General features: G+C 37.8%; 1 protein-coding gene across 2 annotated transcripts; it reads left to right on the forward strand.

Annotated features, from left to right (window-relative positions):
* The first annotated feature begins 1,020 nt into the window (after window positions 1-1,020).
* slain1a (SLAIN motif family, member 1a) lies at window positions 1,021-19,165 on the forward strand. 2 transcript variants are annotated; one of them, XM_079820967.1, is made up of 9 exons: window positions 1,021-1,548; window positions 2,807-2,943; window positions 5,885-6,013; window positions 7,936-8,034; window positions 8,161-8,310; window positions 8,573-8,905; window positions 15,552-15,731; window positions 15,834-16,113; window positions 18,416-19,165. In XM_079820967.1, the coding sequence occupies exons 1-9, from the start codon at window positions 1,115-1,117 to the stop codon at window positions 18,489-18,491; spliced, it is 1,818 nt and encodes a 605-aa protein (XP_079677093.1). In that variant the 5' UTR covers window positions 1,021-1,114; the 3' UTR covers window positions 18,492-19,165. The 2 variants fall into 2 exon arrangements, with proteins under 2 accessions (XP_079677093.1, XP_079677094.1); XM_079820968.1 differs by lacking the exon at window positions 5,885-6,013.
* The last annotated feature ends 428 nt before the right edge of the window (window positions 19,166-19,593 follow it).

A 19,593-nucleotide genomic window follows, 5' to 3' on the forward strand; every position in this document is an offset into this window, starting at 1 on the left:
ATTATTAAATCTTTTAAATATCAATCTTTTAAAATGATAATATTACCCAGATATCTGTAATTTTATCAAAGGTATCAGGTAACAGGAGGACACCATTAATGAAGCGACTTTTGTTAGTTTAGGGATTTTCACAAAGATTAACAGGATTGAAATTGATATTGAGGACACATGCAGGAAAATTATTCACAAAACAATTTGTTGTTTGACATATTTAAATTAGAGAAGTGAAGAAACACCTGCAATATTTCATAACAAATCGACAGTTTTTCAGTAGAAATGTTCAAACATAAGTAATTAAATGATTTTAATGAATTCATCCCTATATGTTCAGAAAAGAAAACGAACGCATGTACAACACGATATAGATTACATCACAAAAGATGTAAGATTAATATCTCAACTAATATATTTAGCATGGCCTACACTAAGTTTGGGGTGTTTAAAAGTGGGGTGTTTTTTTAAATAAGTCTCTTGTGCTCACCAAATCTGCATTTATTTGATCAAAAATACAGTAATGATGAAATATTATTAAAATGTAAAATAACTGTTTTCTTTTGTAATATATTTTAAAATGTAATTTATTCCTGTGATGCAAAACTGAATTTTCAGCATAATTCCTCCAGTCTTCAGGGTCACATAAATAAATCAGAAATCATTCTAATATGCTGATGTGCTCAAGAAACATTTATTATTATCAATGTTGAAAACAGTTGTACTGTTTAATGTTTTTGAAGAATCAAAAGAATCTTGAATTTTGAAGAATCGATTTAATGCATCCTTTATACAAGTTTCAAGTCTTGTGTATATTATGGGAATGTAAGACTAAATTAGCCTAGTTCTAGTAAGAATAGAATAGAATATGGCACTACAAATGCAACCATTTTACTGCTGGTCGTCATCTGAATGAAAGAAAGGATAGCAAAGAGCTGAGGTAGTGTGACTGGTGTTTTGCCTGGTAATGTGGTGGTCGTGTGTTCTGTTTTGAACTGAGGGGGAGGAGACAGAAGCATGAGCAGCACATCAGCATCTGAATGAAGCATGTAACCCGTCTGAAAGCAGTGCGAGACTGGGCACACAGGGTAAACAACACCGCCACCATCTTACTACTGTTTATATGCTTTTCTCTTCAATGGACGGGCTATTGTTCAACCCGCAGATGATGGCGGACGTCAATGGCAACAGTAAGATTATGAACGCAGAACTCGAGGTGAAAAAGCTTCAAGAGCTCGTGAGAAAACTGGAGAGGCAGAACGAGCAGCTCAGGACAAGAGCAAACGCTGCGAACAACTGCACCTCCAGCGCCCGTCTGTTGCCAGCTCCGGCATCGGCCTGTCCCGCAGGTCCGGCTGGCCCAGATACCGGTCCATTCCATTACTGCGCTTTACCCCCATATTCTCCGTCTTTTGGACTATCGGATGAGCTCTACCCATATTTTCATCCGCAGTCAGTGACTGGTGCTGATGAGGATGATACTACTGTACTGGATGAGGTGGAAATACTAGACCTTCATGTTGTTCTTCCCATCGATGGAGAGTCTGACTATAGCTGGTACTGATGCTGTATTATTTGCTAAGTAAACAATAGTGTCATTCTTAAAGGATTCGATTTGATTCGCATGCTCTTTGTCATCACTTACATTCAGTTCCCATGAAATGTCACCATATGTAGAATATGTGTCCAAGTCCATTGTTAGATTGGCGATTGTCTAAATCCCAGAGGACACTGATCGAGGATATCTTCATTAGTATATGAGATTGGCTTGGTGTTTCTTGCATCTGTTGATGTCAAAATTGTCCACGTTTTACTTGAATTAATTTGTCTTCTAAATGTTAGGCATGTGAAGTGCACAAGATGCATGAATATTTGACTGTTTTGTTTTGATTATGTCTACCAAATAGTCAAAGGTATAACTTAAATCTGTGCATTATACAGAGAAATGAAAACAGACTAAATCTGATCTCTCTTTGTGATAGGATGGGACATTAGCCTTAAATGCAACACTGTTACTCGTATAGATCATATGTCAAAATGGAGCCAAAACTGTAACTTAAACATTGAAATAATGAAGCCAACACAATCTCAGACAAACTGAATACTAAGACACAAATGTCTTATTCATTTTGTGTTCATTTTATAAATTTCAAGTTATGCTGATGATAATATATTTTGTAATGACAAAAGCAGCATTAACTTGCAAAAAAAATACAAATAAAGTGGTCCCAGACTTGAAGCCCACTTCTTTGTTCGTTCGTAAATTATGCTGATTTATAATTTTTAATATTAAATGCAACAACAACAAAAAAGTGTCAGACTCAAAGCACACTCCATGTGTTCAAGGCACAGGATATTGATAAAGATTGAAATATGTATTAAAAGCATCCTGTCAAATTTCTGAAACTTAAGAGCTCTTATTTAGTGTTACATTTTCATGAACCATAATAATAACCATCAGGACATTCACAGAATTGTGTTTAATAAACAAGTTAATTTAACATCATTCACATCCTGAATACAAATCTAAACCTATATTCATATATTCTTGAAAAATACTTAGTAGAACACTTTTTTCAATAAGTGAGATAATGGTTCTTAATTTACTTTTTAAAGATTAAAATATTTAAAGAGTTACTTAAATGAAGCAGATAGTGGACATATCCCTATTTCAAACTACCTTTTAATCAGCTGAACTTATACAAATAGTATTAGGTTAATGATCAAATCCATGGAGAATCTAGAAAACAATACAATAATGAATGTTTGCAAAAATCCAGATTGGAATGTTTCAACCAAGTTTTTATGTCACCAGGTTGTACGTGTCTCCAAAAGCAAAGCTGTTTCCTCATCTTCTCCTCAGTCCTCTTCAGTGGTGTAGACATGTGCTGGACAACCCCAGACCAGAGGTGGAGTTAGCCAAACGCTCCTTGTGCTACAAACTGGACCAAGGTAAAAACAACAAGTGATATAGGAAATGACGTAGTGGTTACATTCCTATGGAGTATCTCAGTTTTGTGTCTTCCACCATTCCCATGAATTTGAAGTCATTTCTGAAATGTCAGTGGTATAGAAATGGAAGTTTTTAGTTACTTACGGTGATTGACCATTATAGATCTTTAATGGAGATGGCCGATAAAATGCAGATACAAACATGGGGGAGGGTTTAATGTTATTCAGCTTACTTGAAAATGCTTCAGAAAAGAACATGGTTTTTAATAGTACCCTAAAGAAAAATGAATAAGACCAGATATAAAATTAGCCATGTCAGTGTGAATAGATAACCCTATGTTTACCATACTTCTGTAGTTCAGATAAGCTGCTAGAAGGGATGGTATCCATAGAAACATACTGTAGAATCAGCACTAACTAACACAGATTTGAGATTGTCCTGGAGATGTTGTGAAATGGGTTTGTATCAATAATTCCTTTGGATCAGTCCATAGTATACATAAATGATGTATGAGGTGCATATACAGAGATGTGTGTTGTGGAGTAGCTGGTGCTCTGAAAGGCTTTTGAAAGGCCAGATTCAGTAAGCTTGGCTCTCTGCAAACGGGGTCATGAATACATCTTTGTTCCAGCAGCCTCTGAAAACCTTTGTTTTTTGTGGGATAGCCATGAATGCTTGTTTTTATGCGATCTGGGAAAGTCTAATTGTTAAGGTATGCAAAAGTACTGTTGTCCGCTTGACTACCAATAATTCATTCAACTAATTTTCAATCTTTTAAAGAAAGAGTTGGTAACACTTTACAATTAAACATGAACAAACAATAAGCAATGTATTTTTTACAGCATTTAATGATCTTTGTTAATGGCAGTTAATAAAAAATACAATTGTTGTTCATTGTTTGTTCATTTTAGTTCATAGTGCATTAAGTAATGTTAACAGAAACAACCTTTGATTAAAAAAAAAATAATAATATATATATATATATATATATATATATATATATATATATATATATATATATATATATATATATATATATATATATATATATATATATATATATAGGTTCAAATTAAAGGGATATTTCAATTACCCCATGATTACTCACCCTCAAGCCATCCTATGTGTATATGACATTCTTCTGTCAGACGAATACAATCGGAGTTATATTAATAAATATACTGGCTAAGCATTTATAATGGCAATTAAAGCTGCAAGCAGCGATGAAAAGGCCCGCGCACCCGGGACCACCGCCACCCGGTGTATGATGTTGTTCTGGTTAAATCTCAATGAGGAGTTAATCACAATGTAAAACAAGGCATTTCCTGTTGCCCGCAGGTGGCGCTATGACTGTAACTGAATATTGGCATGTAGATGTCTTCAGGTCAGGACTCTTATCAAACATGTGAAGTTTGGGGCAGATCGGAATTGTATGCCCGAGTTACAACAACTTCCTGTTTCATGGCGAAACATCGCAATTTGTGAGGCCGCCACTGACACACCCAAGATCTTCACAATGTAACATCACAAAGGCCTTTAGATTAGACTGACCAAATATGATGTTTATCTGATTAAATCTCTAGGAGGAGTTTGTTAAAGTACAACGTCTGGAAATGGTAAAAACTGCAAAAAAATTTGCCACGCCTAATTCTGAAACCCATAACAGACGTAAATTTTCACCACTTTTGACGTGTGTGCAAAGTTTCATGAGTTTTCGAGCATGTAGGCCTTCAAAAATGCAATTAATTTGGGAGAATAATAATAATAGGCTGAGCAATTCCAATAGGGTCCTCACACCATCGGTGCTCGGGCCCTATTAAATGGCAGCCAGAAAATTTGAAGCTCAAAAAAGTGCATCCATCCCTTAAAAGTAATCCACACGGCTCCGGGGTGTTAATAAAGGCCTTCTGAAGTGATTCGATAGGTTTGTGTAAGAAAAATATCCATATTTAAAACTTTATAACAAAAAATGTCTAGCTTCCGCTAGACTGCCTTCTGTATTCAACTTACGCAGAAAGTGTAACGCCTCTCGCAGTTCAAAACGCTTACTCTACGTCCAACGTCACAGTTACGCCAGTTATGCTTTTTTCGTAAGTTGAAAACGGAAGGCGGTCTGCCGGAAGCTAGATATTTTAATATTTTCATTTTAAATATGGATATTTTTCTTACAAAAACCCATCGATTCACTTCAGAAGGCCTTTATTAACCCCTCGGAGCCGTGTGAATTATTTTTGGATGGATGCACTTTTTTGCGCTTTACATTTTGGCCTGCCATTCACTGCCATTACAAAGCTTGGAAAAGCCAGGGCATTATTTAATAAACTGTAACTCTGACTGTATTCGTCTGAAAGAAGAATGTCATATACACCTAGGATGGCTTGAGGGTGAGTAAATCATGGGGTAATTTTCATTTTTGGGTGAACTATCCCTTTAACACTAACACATTATTAAATACTGTATCGTTTCTTGTTAGTTCATGTTAATTATGTATTATGTTATTCATTAATTTTAACAATTGAAGAATTTTAAAGTGTTACTGAAGAGTTAACACGAACATGAAAGTTCTAAACCCTTCTTTCTTCCATTGAACACAAAAGGAGAGATTTGGAACAATATCCTAGTTACATTTTCCAACAATAATTTCATTACTGTTTATTTTTGGCTTATATGAAAATAATACCTGATTTTTTTTATATGCTCAATGTGGACCCATTTGGTAAACAGAGATGTATTTAAAAAAAGAGAAACTTTCTGATATTTAAAATGGCCTCAGTGGAAAGCATTAAACTTTAGTAATTTACCCATATAGTGCTTCAATCGAAACATTTATTCGCATTGTCCTTTAAAATGTAACACTAACCATTCTTTTCATAATAATGTTGTTGTGTGTGATCTTTTAAAAAAAATAATTCATTAATTGCACTTCCCTTTTTCTATTAGCCAAAAGATGGAGAGGGGTCCTCTCGGGCTGTGTGTCCTCAAGCGTTCTGTACAGTCCTATAGATGGCGTCTCTTCTTTAAGCAGCTGTTCTAAATCCTTTACTAAACCTGCACTAACTGAGCAAACAGGTAACTCGAGTGCCTCACTCATTCTAACTCCAGGTGGAACCAGCTTCTTATTAATATTTGTTGATGCTTTCTCTCATTCTCCCTATCTGCTAACATATGTAAGGCCCTGTTTACACGTGGTATTAAGATGTGTTTTGGTCGATCGGATCACAAGTTGACAACGCTAAATTCAGGTGTAAAAGTAGGCTAAAACGTTTTGAGCTTGTCCACTTTCGACCACTTCCAGAAGTAGTCGAAAACGCATTAGACCGGATTGCTTTTGTAGTGTAAACGCTCATGTGGTCGAATGAGTTTGAATAGCTACAAAAGACAGCCTACGCTTGAAGTTTTGTTTTGAAGATGAAAAACGTACCAAGCACAATGTTCTCTCACTATTCTTGATTTCTAACACACACTCACAGCATTCGCCGTGGTCTTGCGGCTGTCAGAGCAGAAACGAAAGCTTCTGCTCACCATATGTTTTTCCATCGTCTCCAGTTGTGTTCATATGTAAATTGCATGAGCTTATTTCATCCATTAGATCAAAAGATCCGAAAAAGCCCATACATTTACCTGCCCATAGACCCTCCCCTCAAAGAAATCAGGACAAAAGTGGTTGAAAGTGGACAAAAGAGGATTAAAACGCCAGGTGTAAACGGGTGTGTGTCTCCCTCGTCCACTTGTGATCCGATCGACAAAAACGCATCTTAATGCTAGGTGTAAACAGGGCCAAAGATTGTGCTGTGCTTGTAAGTCCCTTGTGAAAAAGAAGTGTACGTTAGCATACTTTTTCCCCAAAAGAATGCTTATTACAGCAAAAATTTACATTAGTGTGTGGACTGCATGCTAACTGCTACTAAATTAAAATGTATTATAGTTTAAATTTATATTAAATGCAATTAACAGAACTTTAAATTTTACCCACTTATGTACGACTTCAGTACATCTTTAAATGTAATTTCATAATCATTTCTATTGTCTTTGAAATAGGGTTAATGTGTAACGCTGAATTTACTGACAAGAAGTAATTGTAAACTAAAATATACTTTAATGTCAGTTTTTTAAAAACTTGTCATGTATTTAAATATATTTGTAATTACACATTTGTAATGATAAAGTTGCAATTTAGTACAATTACAATATATTACCTTTAAATGTAATATTGAAAAACGCACTACAGTTAAAATTATAATCAAGTACAGGTGCTTTAGTATGTTAGTAAATACATAAAAATAATACTTTTTAAAGCATTACAAAAGATGATTAAAACTTAATGGTTTTAAATATACTTTAAAGTAAAAAGTGTACTCTGTAAGTACACAAAATTGGTCTTTTATTTCCTTAATATTATATTATATGCAAGTGCAAATAAAAATATATATATACTTCAGTTTTGAAGTACACTAAAAGTGCACTTTCAATACAATTAAACACACTTTTTTTCACAAGGGTATGTGTATAATATATAACTGTTACTATTTTTTGTTGCAATATACTGGTAAACTAGGTGGTTTACTACAGAAGAATAGCTGAGAAAGAACATAATGATTTTTTTTCAAGCATCAGGTTTCATTTCCTTCAGTCAGCTAAGCATTTTTTCAAGCCATGTGAAATGTGAGACATCAGTGATCAGTAGTGATGACCTTATGGTGTCTGGAAACAGCCATTGCAGCATATGTTCCATGAAACAAAGATCTGATTGCAATACTTTGTTGCATATGGTCCTAGTTGAACTAGATGTATTGATTTATATGCATTAGATCAACAGTTTTGATAGATCAAATGTTTTTTCTTCAAAACACAGATTTGACTTTAGACAGCAAGTGGCAACCCAACACTGTACCGAAACTGTTAAGCATGCAAAATTAAATTTAAATGGGGTCTGGGTCATATTTTTTTAAGGTAGTTTTTACAAGTGATCTATCATCTCTCTTCTGACTCAGATCCACCTTCACCAAACCATCAGAAGTCTCTCATGGGGAGGAACTGCTTAAGCCTAACCGAAAGATCTCCCACATTCCTCTATCACACGGCTACACACAGTAAGCATGACCAAGATCACCCGTCATGCACCACTAATCATACACACCACTTCTCCAATGCTGTAGTTGCTGTCTTTAGTGCCACATGATCCTTCCGAAATCATTAGAATGATTTCTCCTTTTCAGGTAATAGTCATCGGCAACGGCCTCTCAGTCCTCAGTCTTCCATAGACAGTGAGGTCAGTGTCTCTGAGCTGGAGGAGGACGCCATCTCTATGAGCTATAAGATTCAGGACATGACTGATGTGGAGGTCATGGCCCGACTGCAGGAGGAGAGTATGTCTACTTTAATACATCATGTATTGGGAGGATGTTATTCAAAAGTCTTGATTTCATTTCAGTTCCACAACATTAAACAAATACTATTGTCAATATTTCCATGTTATCCCAGACCTATATTTTTCCATGGAGCGAGCATGCAGTGATTAAAATTAAATGTTGCTACATTGGAAGTCTAAAAATGCAACTTGGAACCGGAAAAAAAAGTATTTTGTAGTCAAGATCCTTCATGGAAACATTGATGCATGTTTGTGTTTAGGTCTACGTCAGGAGTATGCGACCACCGCTGCCACGGCCACGCGCCGTAGTGCCAGTTTTTCGGCACACACAGGTGCACGCAGAAGCATGAGGAGTGAAGCTGAACTGGAAGAAGAGGAAGAGTACGATCAGCTGTCTGCTCCACAGCCGCGACTCTTCCGTACGGCCTCCATGCAGCGCAGCGTGTCCCACTCACAAAACCTCTCCAGCATGAAAGATTGCCGGCGCAGCCCCTCCACGCCTCAGTACCTCAACAGCCTGTCCTACCAGCAGCTCCACATGCCCAACCACAACTCCAGTACAGCAGAGCCCCAGAGTTACAGAGCCAACACAGGTCAGACATTACAAGGTCTTATGAAGTGTAGAGTGAAAATATACGGATAACACTAGGAATTCAATAAGTAAGAACTCAATTTTAGGCAAGATTACATACTATTAAAACAATATTAAGTTTCATTGTTTCATTGTTCGGTTGAAGTTTTATTGTCCTTTGTGTGTTATATAATCCTTCCTTTTCTTTTGTAATACCGGCTCAAAACCATCCATGTGAGGATCCATTTGCAGCTTTATTAGAGTAAACAGAGTAGTCAAACAGGCAGGGGCCAGTAATGGCGTGGCAGAACAATAACAAAGGGATAATCCAGCAATTGGTGATCACAAGACAGGCAATAGCCAGGGCAGGCAGCAAACCACAGTAATCCAGGTAGATGAAGCATGGTAAATGGGCAGGTAGCAAAACAATCATAAACAGGATAAACAGTCCACGATCAAACCAGATACACAATACAATAAAGAAACGCTCAGAATTGTCAGCCGTGGCAAGAATAAGACTTCACATAGAGCATTGTTTGTTCAGTGCTTAAATACTCTCCTAGATAGGCTACAGGTGCCGAGTAATCAGGCCAGGTCAGAAGGAGAATTGTGGGAAATGTAGTGAGAAAGGGAAGTCAATATTCAGCAAAGGGTGCCCTCTGGTGGTCATCAGGAAGAGCCTCAGATTCCGAATTTGTAACTGCAAGCGGCCTCTGATGTGAGGAGGTGCAGGATGGCGGGGGTCTACCTCGTGGTCTCGGAGCAAGTCAGTCAGGAGGGTTCTGAAAATGAAATGAAAATCCATGCTTAGTGCTGGGTCAAGAATGTCCTGAGCATTGACCCAAGACCCATTCCTCTGGGCCATAGTACCTCTGTGGGTTCTCCTGACCATGGAAACAATGGAGGTTGGAAACCCAACACACATTGGAATGGGGTGAGACCTGTGGATGGTTTCTGCACGGAATTTTGCACGTATTCTGCCCATGGTAGGTGTCGGCTTTAGTCTGATTGGTTGTGCTGGCAGTAGGTCCTGAGAAAACGGGTGATCTCTTCATTCAACCATTCTGTCTGTCTGTTTGATTGGGGATTGTATCCCGAGGTGAAGCTGACATTCATGTTCAACAAATGAAAGAAGGCTGTCCACATGGCTGGAGAATTGCGTCCCTCAATCCGAGACAATGTCGTTGGGTAGTTGTTCCACTGTTTCCAGTCCTGTCAACCTTGAGAAGTGGGCAAGTCTGTGACCAAGCTGATGGAAATGTGTGACTATGGTCGTTGAGGTGTAGGGAGAAGGGGTACCAGCCCCGCAGGGGGGGGTCTGGAAAGTTTGGAGGTGGCACAACTAACGCAGTTTACGACCATGGTTGTGTCCACATTCCTGTTATCCCACCAGAATCGATTCTGTAGTAGTCGTAGCATGGCAGTGATAGAAGACCCTCAGCCAAAGCACAGGTTCTTACATTTGAGCCTAAATAATATCTGCCATAGTATCCCATTGAACTTGGGCGAGAATGATCACAGGAGGGTGAATGGGATCAGTTGAGTGTTCTTGGGTGGTGTGATCGTATTGGCGGGAGAGAGTGTCTGCCTTGGTATTCTTGGTGCCTGGGTGGTACGTAATTTTGAATTGAAATCGAGTGAAGAACAATGCCCATCTAGCTTGCCTGGGATTTAGTCTTTTAGCCGAGGTACTCGAGGTTAGTACCCGGAACGGTTGTCTGGCTGTCTCCAGCCAATCCTGCCATTCCTCCAAAGCAGCTTTCATGGCCAGGAGTTCTCGGTCGTCCACATCATAATTATGCTCAGCCGCAGTCAGTTTGCGGGAGAAGAAAGCACAAGGAGTGTACAGCTTAGCTAGTGTGAAGTGTTGTTGTGATAGAATTGTCCTAATCCTTGTGTTTGATGCATCAACTTCTAACACAAATGGGAGGCTGGGGTCAGAATGGTGCAGTAAAGGAGTAGACGTGAACCATTGCTTAAGATCTTGGAATGCCTGGGTGGCCGCTAAAGACCATCTGAGTCTGGTTCTCTCCTTGAAGCATGGAAGTTAGTGGTGCTGCAATAGAACCGAAGATCCTAATTAATCGAATTTTACCTTGGTATCACCCATAGCTACTCCCTCTGAACTGATGATGTATCCCAGGAATGCCACAAATGACTGGTGAAATTTGCACTTCTCCGCCTTCGCACATAGTTGATTGTCGATGAGGCGCTGTAGGACTGCTCTGACATAGGAAACATGTTCTTCAAGAGAGTTGGAATAGATCAGGCTGTCGTCAATATATACAATCACCCAACAATTGAGCCTGTCGTGGAACACATCATTGATAAACGATTGGAAGACCGGACTATGACTCGTAGTTCAAGTATTCTTAGTGTCTGCTACTTGTGGAAAAGGCCCCCTTCCACTCATCTCCCTTCCGAATGCATATTAGACTGAGTATAGTTGCTCCAAGGCAGCCGGGACCAGTGGTAGTGGGTAGCAAAATTCAACATTGACATCCGCGGTGTGGTGCTGCACATGACCACTCCCCAGGGGCCATCCATGTAGTGCCATTACTGTCAAGTGAAACTTGCATCGACAAAATTGCCTTCTGCACCTGAATCTAACAAGGCTTTGGAATGAATCTCAGTGGTAGAAAACTTCTAAATTTCTGGTACCAAAATACTTGATACAACAGGAAGAGAGGAAGTGAATGTACACACTGCCGATGGGTCTCCTCGGGGTTGTCGAATGGGACAGGTTTCCCAGAGGTGTCCTGCCTGGCCACAATAAATACACAGTTGGTGTCTGATTCTCTGAGTTCTTTCCTCAGCAATGAGTCAAGTGTGTCCAATTTGCATGGGTTCCAGCTCCTCCATTACAAATATATTCAGTGCTGGTGGAACTCCACACAGCAAAATCCCCAGTGTTAAATTAACACTCCTCAGTGTACATGTGTCCACACTACAGGGTGTTAAAAGTAACACTTAAAAAGTGTTAAAGTTAATGAGATAATTAAGTGATTAATTAAGTGATGATAGAACATTAGTGATGAGAAACACAAAAACTACAACTGACTTCAGCCACAGCTTTAGATGAAATCAACTGAAGATATAAGAAGACATTTAATCTCTGAAGATCTCAGCAGAGGAGGATTAAACAACTCCATAAACAGCATTTCCAGCTTCACACATTACTAACCAGACTGACTTTATTTCTGTTTTAATAAAATATTATTAAAAAACTATTTTTATAACCACTTTCAGTCAAACTGTATTGTAATAGTTACCATGATGGTGATCAGTGTTTACTTTAGTTGGGCTCTCGACCCTTTACTTTTTAACTTTAGTGTTTCTCTGGCTGCTTTCACAGTGTGTTTATAAAACTCATTTGTTATGGCAAGAGAAACTTTGATTAGGTGGTGATGATGGCAAAGTCATCATGTAGTGGCCTACATCATTGATTTCATTCAGAGTCTAATGCTCTGGTTATAGTGCTGATCTGTTATTAACTTTAGTTTTAATTAAAATAGTGACTATGTGATTCTACAGGATGAGATCCAGCACTGTGTCAATGTGATAATATGCAGGATTTTACAAAAATAGTTCTTAAAAGGTTTTAATCTACAGCAATAACTAGACAAACACAGACATCAAGAATCCGTGTATGAATCTCAAAACTGGTGACAATCAATGAAAAGCTTCATGCTGCAATGCATGCTGGTACCACCAATCAAAACTCCCCCATGGGTCCCAGCATGCATTGCGGCATGAATAAATTAGGCATCTGAATTGAGACTAATTTTCTTTCACTCTTACTAATTGCTTTTACTTGTGTATTTTGTACTTTTTGTTTTACTTTTTGTAGCTTGTTTTATGTTCAGAGTAGATCTGTTTATCTGAATTTTTTGTCACCATTGTTGAGATTCATACACTGATTCTTGATGTCTGTGTGTGTCTAAATAACGCTGTAGATTAAAACCTTTTGAGCACTATTTATTTTTAAATCCTGCATATTATATTGCCACAACAGTGTTAATCTCATACTGTAGAATCACATGGTCACTTTTATGAATAAAACAAAAGTTAATAACAGATTACCACTATAACCAGAGGATTAGACTCTGAATGATATCAGTGATTTAGGACACTACATGATGACTATGTCATCACCACCTAATAACAATTTCTCTCAGCTTCTCTTGCCATGACAAATGTGTTTTATAAACACACAGTAAAAGCAGCCAGATAAACAATAACGTTAAAAATTAAAGGGTCAAAAGCCCAACTAAAGCAAACAATGATCACCATCATGGTGACTATTAAAATGGAGTTTAACTGAAAGTGGTTATAAAAATAGTTTTGTAATAATATTTGATTAAAACAGAAATAAAGTCAGTTTGGTCAGTTCAGTAATGTGTGAAGCTGGTAATGCTGTTTGTGGAGTTGTTTAATCCTCCTCTGCTGAGATATTCAGAGATTTAATTTAATGTCTTCTTTTATCTTCAGTTGATTTCATCTAAAGCTGTGGCTGAAGTCAGTTGTAGTTCTTGTGTTTCTCATCATTCATGGTCAATCATCACTTAATTAATCACTTCATTATCTCATTAACTTTAACACTTTTTAAGTGTTACTTTTAACACCCTGTAGTGTGGACACATATGTACACTGAGGAGTGTTAATTTAACACTGGGGATTTTGCTGTGTAGTGGGTCGATCGGAATTTTCTTAACAGATGGCCAAGTCGATGATTTGATCCAGGTTTATCCGTGGCCCAATCCAGTGCCCTCCCGGTAAGCAAGAAACAAACGAATGAGACTTGACAGTCGTCGGTGGGATACAGTGAAGGTTGTTGTCCCAGGAACATTAAGCACTGCATTAAAAGCCCTCTGCATTTGGTTGGATTACCTTCATACCTCTCCGGGTTGGTGGTAATGACGGTCGGCGGCCCCGTGGGTGTTGGGGTAGTGGGATTTAATGGATCTGCTGCCGATGAGGCAGGTGGGCTGAGGTGTTCTCACCAGCTCCTCCGTAAGTGTTGTCAAATGGTTGAATTGTTGTTGATGTGTGACCAAACGCTGGCTTGGGTTGACAATTCGGTGGAAAGCTGCTGGAAAGCCTGTTGTTAGTAAAATCTTCTAATGACGGCTCAGAACAATCTGAGCGAGGATCCATTTGCAGCTTTATTAGAGTAAAGAGAGTAGTCAAACAGGCAGCGGTCGGTAACAGCGTGGCAGAACAAAAACACAGGGAGAATCCAGCAATCTGTAATCACAAGGCATAATAGTCAGGGCAGGCAGAAAAACAATCTTAAACAGGATAAACAGTCCAAGATCAAGAAAACCAGATACACAATACAATAAAGAAACTCTCAGAATTGTCAGCCGTGGCAAGAACATGCCAAACTGTTTATTTGACCCATTCTCTATGGCAAAATACCAGTGCTACTTTTATCACCCCATGCTTTTTCCTCTTTTGCAATTAATATGAGTTAGAATAGATCACTGATTTGTCATCTTGTGTCTGGAAACCAAAACATGGCCTTGGAGTGCTTCAGCATGAATTTTCATAAAAATGTTAAGCATAAAACCATTGATAGAATTGTTTAAGTTCATAGAAGCGTCTGCATGCCTAGGTGCTTGATTTTATACACTTGTGGGGAAGTGATTGGAACACCTGAGTTCAATGATTTGAAGGGGTGCCCCAATACTTTTGGCAATATAGTATATGCTATACAACCAGCCCATGACACCAGGTTTTTCAAGACCGTGGAATTACTGTAAAATGACGGCATTTTAAGTTAGTGGTTCTCAAGTTTTTTGACTCGAAGATCCCCAACTGTTCAACTGTAGCATATATGTTCAGTTTTGGTTTCTGTGTTCTGTTTCTGTTTGTCTGTGTTCCCTTTGTGTCTCTGTGGTTTTTGCATGTGTGTCTGGTTATGTTAATTATCCCTGTGTATTTTAAACCCTCTGTTCATTTAGGTGCGCTGTATTTATTAAAGACTGTTTATGTTGAATTCTCCTTTGTTTATGTTGTGCGCTCTCTGCAACCTACCATGACACCAAAACAGTATTCAAAAGCCCCTATATAATATAATATTAAAATATATAAAACATTTAAGCTTAGAGTCTGAACTTTACAATGCATAGAGCCAATTTGATTAACTCCTAAGTAGTGTTGAGTTATTTGCTGATAAATAAAAATAATGTTTTCATAATTTATAATACTTTTTTGTACTATGTACTGTAATATGTCAAAACCATCATACATCATGTGTCATATGTCGAAAGGTATCACGGAGTAGAATACAATAAGCATAATTGTTTTGGGCTTTGACTAAACTCGAGCGGGTTTTGTACGTGAAGACCCATACGTAAATAATATATGGATGCAGCATTTATGTCACGTTTTCGCTCGTAACTTCATGAAACATGCTCAAATAGTCCAAAATCAACATAATCCATTGCGTCGATCACAACATATTCCTCAAGGAGTTATCTCCAGAGGCACACATGTAGTTTAATAAAATCAAACAGCAACAATAATAATATTATTATTATTAATCAGTTATTGGGTCGCGGCCCACTGGATGAGAATAACTACTATAGATTATACTTATGTAGACTATTAGACCGTTTGTGCTAGATTGCATGTTTCATCATTGGATGTATTTCTTTTTTCAGACAAGCTACGGAGAAGCATGCCAAACTTAATTCGAGCCCCCAGCATTCCCAGTGTCACCTGTGCACCTAATATATCTGCTCCGACTGGTCACATCGCCACATCATCCTCATCTTTGTCGTTACTCCGGAACAGTCAGAGTTTTGATTCCCACAATGTTCTGACCAAGATACAGTCTGCAAGTAAGACTAACACTGTCAAAATATCGTATTAAATATGATGATATTTATCTTGTAGTGGATTATATCACACTTGATCAAATTTTGCTCTCTGTTGCATTTCAGTTCCCCCTCCTGGCCAGTTACAGCAGCGAGTTCAGAGTGTGGGCAACTTTTCTGTGACAACACGGCCACCTCTGAAAGCCACGGCATACGTGAGCCCTACGATACAGAGTTCTACCACAATGCCTTCCTCTGTTAGTCTCAACTGTCTCTCCAGCAGTAGTATCCCTCTCTCCAGCAAACCCAGCACACCCTCCTCCAGTCGCAGCTCTCTACCTCGTCCTGCTTCCTTTGTTGGGACAAGTGGGGCCACACGCAGTAAAATTGCCCAGCCTGTACGCAGGTAATCATTCACAATTTACAAAGTCGTTGTTTAAAGGGTTAGTTCACCCAAAAATGAAAATTCTGTCATTAATTACTTACCCTCATGTCGTTCGACACCCGTAACACCTCCGTTGATCTTCGGAACACAAATGAAGATATTTTAGTTGAAATCTGATGGCTCCATGTACGGTTCACTCTCAAGACCATTAAAAGGTACTAAAGACGTTGTTACAAAGTCCATCTCACTACAGTGGTTCTACAATAACTTTATGAATCGGCGAGAATAGTTTTTGTGCGCAAAAAAACCCTAAATAACGACTTATATAGTGATGACGATTTCAAAACACGGCATCATGAAGCTTCGAAGTGTTATGAATCAGTGAGTCGAATCAGCAGTTTGGATCGCCAAATTTCAGCAGTTTGACACGCGATCCGAATCATGATTCGACTCACTGATTCAAAACGCTTCGAAGCTTCATGAGGCTGTGTTTTGAAATCGTCATCACTATATAAGTCGTTATTTAGGGTTTTTTTGCGCACAAAAACTATTCTCGCCGATTCATAAAGTTATTTTAGAACCACTGTAGTGAGATGGACTTTGTAACGACATCTTTAGTACCTTTTAAGGGTCTTGAGAGTGAACCGTGCATTGTGCCAATGGAGGCCTTTCAGAGCCATCAGATTTCAACTAAAATATCTTCATTTGTGTTCCGAAGATCAACGGAGGTCTTACGGGTGTCGAACGACATGAGGGTAGGTAATTAATGACAGAATTTTCATTTTTGGGTTGAACTAACCCTTTAAGGATGTACTGTTTGATTTACATAATTTTAGCAAATTCCAAAGAGGACGAGTGTTTTATTGTTAAACTTTTACTGTTACCTAACTAGCGTTTGGAGTGAAGTGATAGTTCACCCAAAAATGAAAATTAGCCCATGATTTACTCACCATCAAGTCATCCTAGGTGTATATGACGATCTTCTTTTAGACAAATACAATCTGAGTTATATTAAAAAATGTCCTGGCTCTTCCAAGCTTTATAATGGCAATGAATGGCTGCTTCTGTTTTGAAGTCAATAAAAAGTGCATCTATCCATCATAAAAGTGCTCCACACGGCTCTGGGGGGTTAATAAAGGCCTTCTGAATTTAATGATGCATTTGTGTAAGAAAAATATCCATATGTAAAACTTTACAAACTGTAATCTCTAACGTCATACGCTGCCAGTATGCCAAATATGGATATTTTTCTTACACAAACACATCGCTGCCATTATAAAGCTTGGAAGAGCCAGGACATTTTTTAATATAACTCTGATTGTATTCGTCTGAAAGAAGAATGTCATATAAACCCAGGATGACCTGAGGGTGAGTAAATCATGGGCTAAATTTCATTAAGCTTTTTCCAGAAGTTTCTCATCCACACTGAAACATATGAAAATGCTTAAATCACTTTACTGGGCATGAGTAAAACAGTTCACAAGATGATACAGAGAGAGAGAGCAGACATTCTCAAACTTCTCACGCTGTACTTCTGGCATGATCATTTTATTAGCAAAATTTCCCAAAACTCAGTGTTCCATCCAGGTTGCACTCAAAATCACAGGGTCTAAAACGCAATTGCAATCATGTTTTGACTAAACATGGGTCGTCGTTTTCAAATACCTCCATTTTCACAGTCCACACTACAACACAGCGTTTTCAAATGTATCCACTTGAGAGAGTTTTCAAAAAGCTCCGTCTTCGTTGCCAAAAACTCATTCTCAATGTGGACGGAAGGCCACAATGGAGAAAAAGATTCATCAAAGAATCCTGTGCATCACAGTTTCCACAAAAATACTACGCAGCACAAATTTTTCATTATGATGATAAGAAAATAGCAAATCATAATATTAGAATGATTTCTGAAGGCTCGTGTGACACTGAAGACTGGCTTAATGATGCTGAAAATTCAGCTTTGCATCACAGGAATAAATCAAAGATTTTTTTATGTTTATAAAATAAATTACATTTTAAAATGTATTTAAACATAAAACAGTCATTTAATTTTTTTTATAATATTGCTGTTTTTACTGTATATTTTTGATCAAATAAATTCAGCCTGGCTGAGCATTAGAGACTTTTAAAAACAATAACAAATTCTTACTGATCCAAAACTTTCAAACTTTTATATTCATGTCATTCTTGAAATGTATCTAGGAAAAATAGCACATGCTGTAAAAATTGTTGTTCATTGTTATTTGGTGATGTTAACAAAGTTAGTCTGATTTTAAATGCACTATAATGTGTAATCTGAAGTAATGTGTAATCACTGTCGTTGCAGTTTACTGACCCCGCCGAAGAGTGTGTCTGCTCTGAGCGCCCTGCGTGACGGGAGCTGGAGGGACGGCTGCTATTAAACTGCCCTGCACACTGACCTTAAATGTTTCAGGCCCAGCTGGCTGGGCACACCTGTTGCTTTTAGATCTTAAGAGGAAGTAAAATAACGTCAAGTGATTCAAAGTTGAAAAATACTGTTAATAAATGCAATACAGCACCACTGCAATATGCCCGATGGCTGAAACCCAGAGCATTATGCATACAAGTGTTTACCTGCAAATAATTTGCCTAATTGCAGCACAATTTTTTAACCACTGAAACCAATTTTCAAATGATATAATGAATTAAATATGAACATTAGGACTATATGGATTTAATAAGCATAAGTCATTTGCTGTCTCTCAAATAGCACTTTTACTGCATTTAACTTGCATTGTTACATTAGATAACCAGTAGTGCCAGAGTAGTACCAGATTGCTTTCTGTTGTGCAAGTTGCATTAATTTTTATAATGTTGTCAGTTTTTTTTTCCAACATATGGCAAGAGCCTAGAGTACAAACGCAGCCTAGAGTAAAGGGCAGCCATTCCAGATTGTATGTTTACATGATGCTCATGATACAGAGCACTGTGGATAAGACATTTGCACATCAAATAGTAACTTTGTTTCTCTTTTTTTTTTTTTTAAGGACAGGTTTATGATGGAATGGAATGGATGGTATGTTTTTCCAATGTTGAATAAAAGGCTTTTGAACTGAAATATAATGTTTCGTATTGTGCCTGGAACAGAGGATGTCAGTAATAGGGAACTGAAATAAGATATTTAAGAGAATCTTTGAGGTTTTTGTATGTTTGTATACATCTGACATAAAATTTGCAAAAGAAGATAGATTAATTTCATTATTTAGGAGATATGGGCCGATATATTTTGGGGTTTGACCTATAATGACACATTAACCTATTTCTTGTGAACACAATGTTCAAACGTCACAATACATGCTACACATGAAATACATGAGACATTTCTTGAAGGGGGGTTACAGCAATTTTTAAATGATCAGCCATTTATATCAATGTGAATGACAGAGGAAATAATTCTCATTGTTTGGTATCAATGTAAATGATTGAATAGCTTCATGTGTAAATGCATAGAAATTCATTTGTAGAACCATGGAACACAGTATC

Source organism: Gobio gobio, assembly GCF_949357685.1.
Source record: "Gobio gobio genome assembly, chromosome: 7".
Classification (NCBI taxonomy): Eukaryota; Metazoa; Chordata; class Actinopteri; order Cypriniformes; family Gobionidae; genus Gobio; species Gobio gobio.

Excerpts from the sequence above, each read along its gene's own strand:
- slain1a (XM_079820967.1), top strand. The coding sequence starts at position 1,115 with ATGCTTTTCTCTTCAATGGACGGGCTATTGTTCAACCCGCAGATGATG. Across the intron at positions 8,311-8,572 it reads GGCCCGACTGCAGGAGGAGA|GTCTACGTCAGGAGTATGCG; the intron begins GTATGTCTACTT and ends GTTTGTGTTTAG. Across the intron at positions 8,906-15,551 it reads GAGTTACAGAGCCAACACAG|ACAAGCTACGGAGAAGCATG; the intron begins GTCAGACATTAC and ends TTCTTTTTTCAG.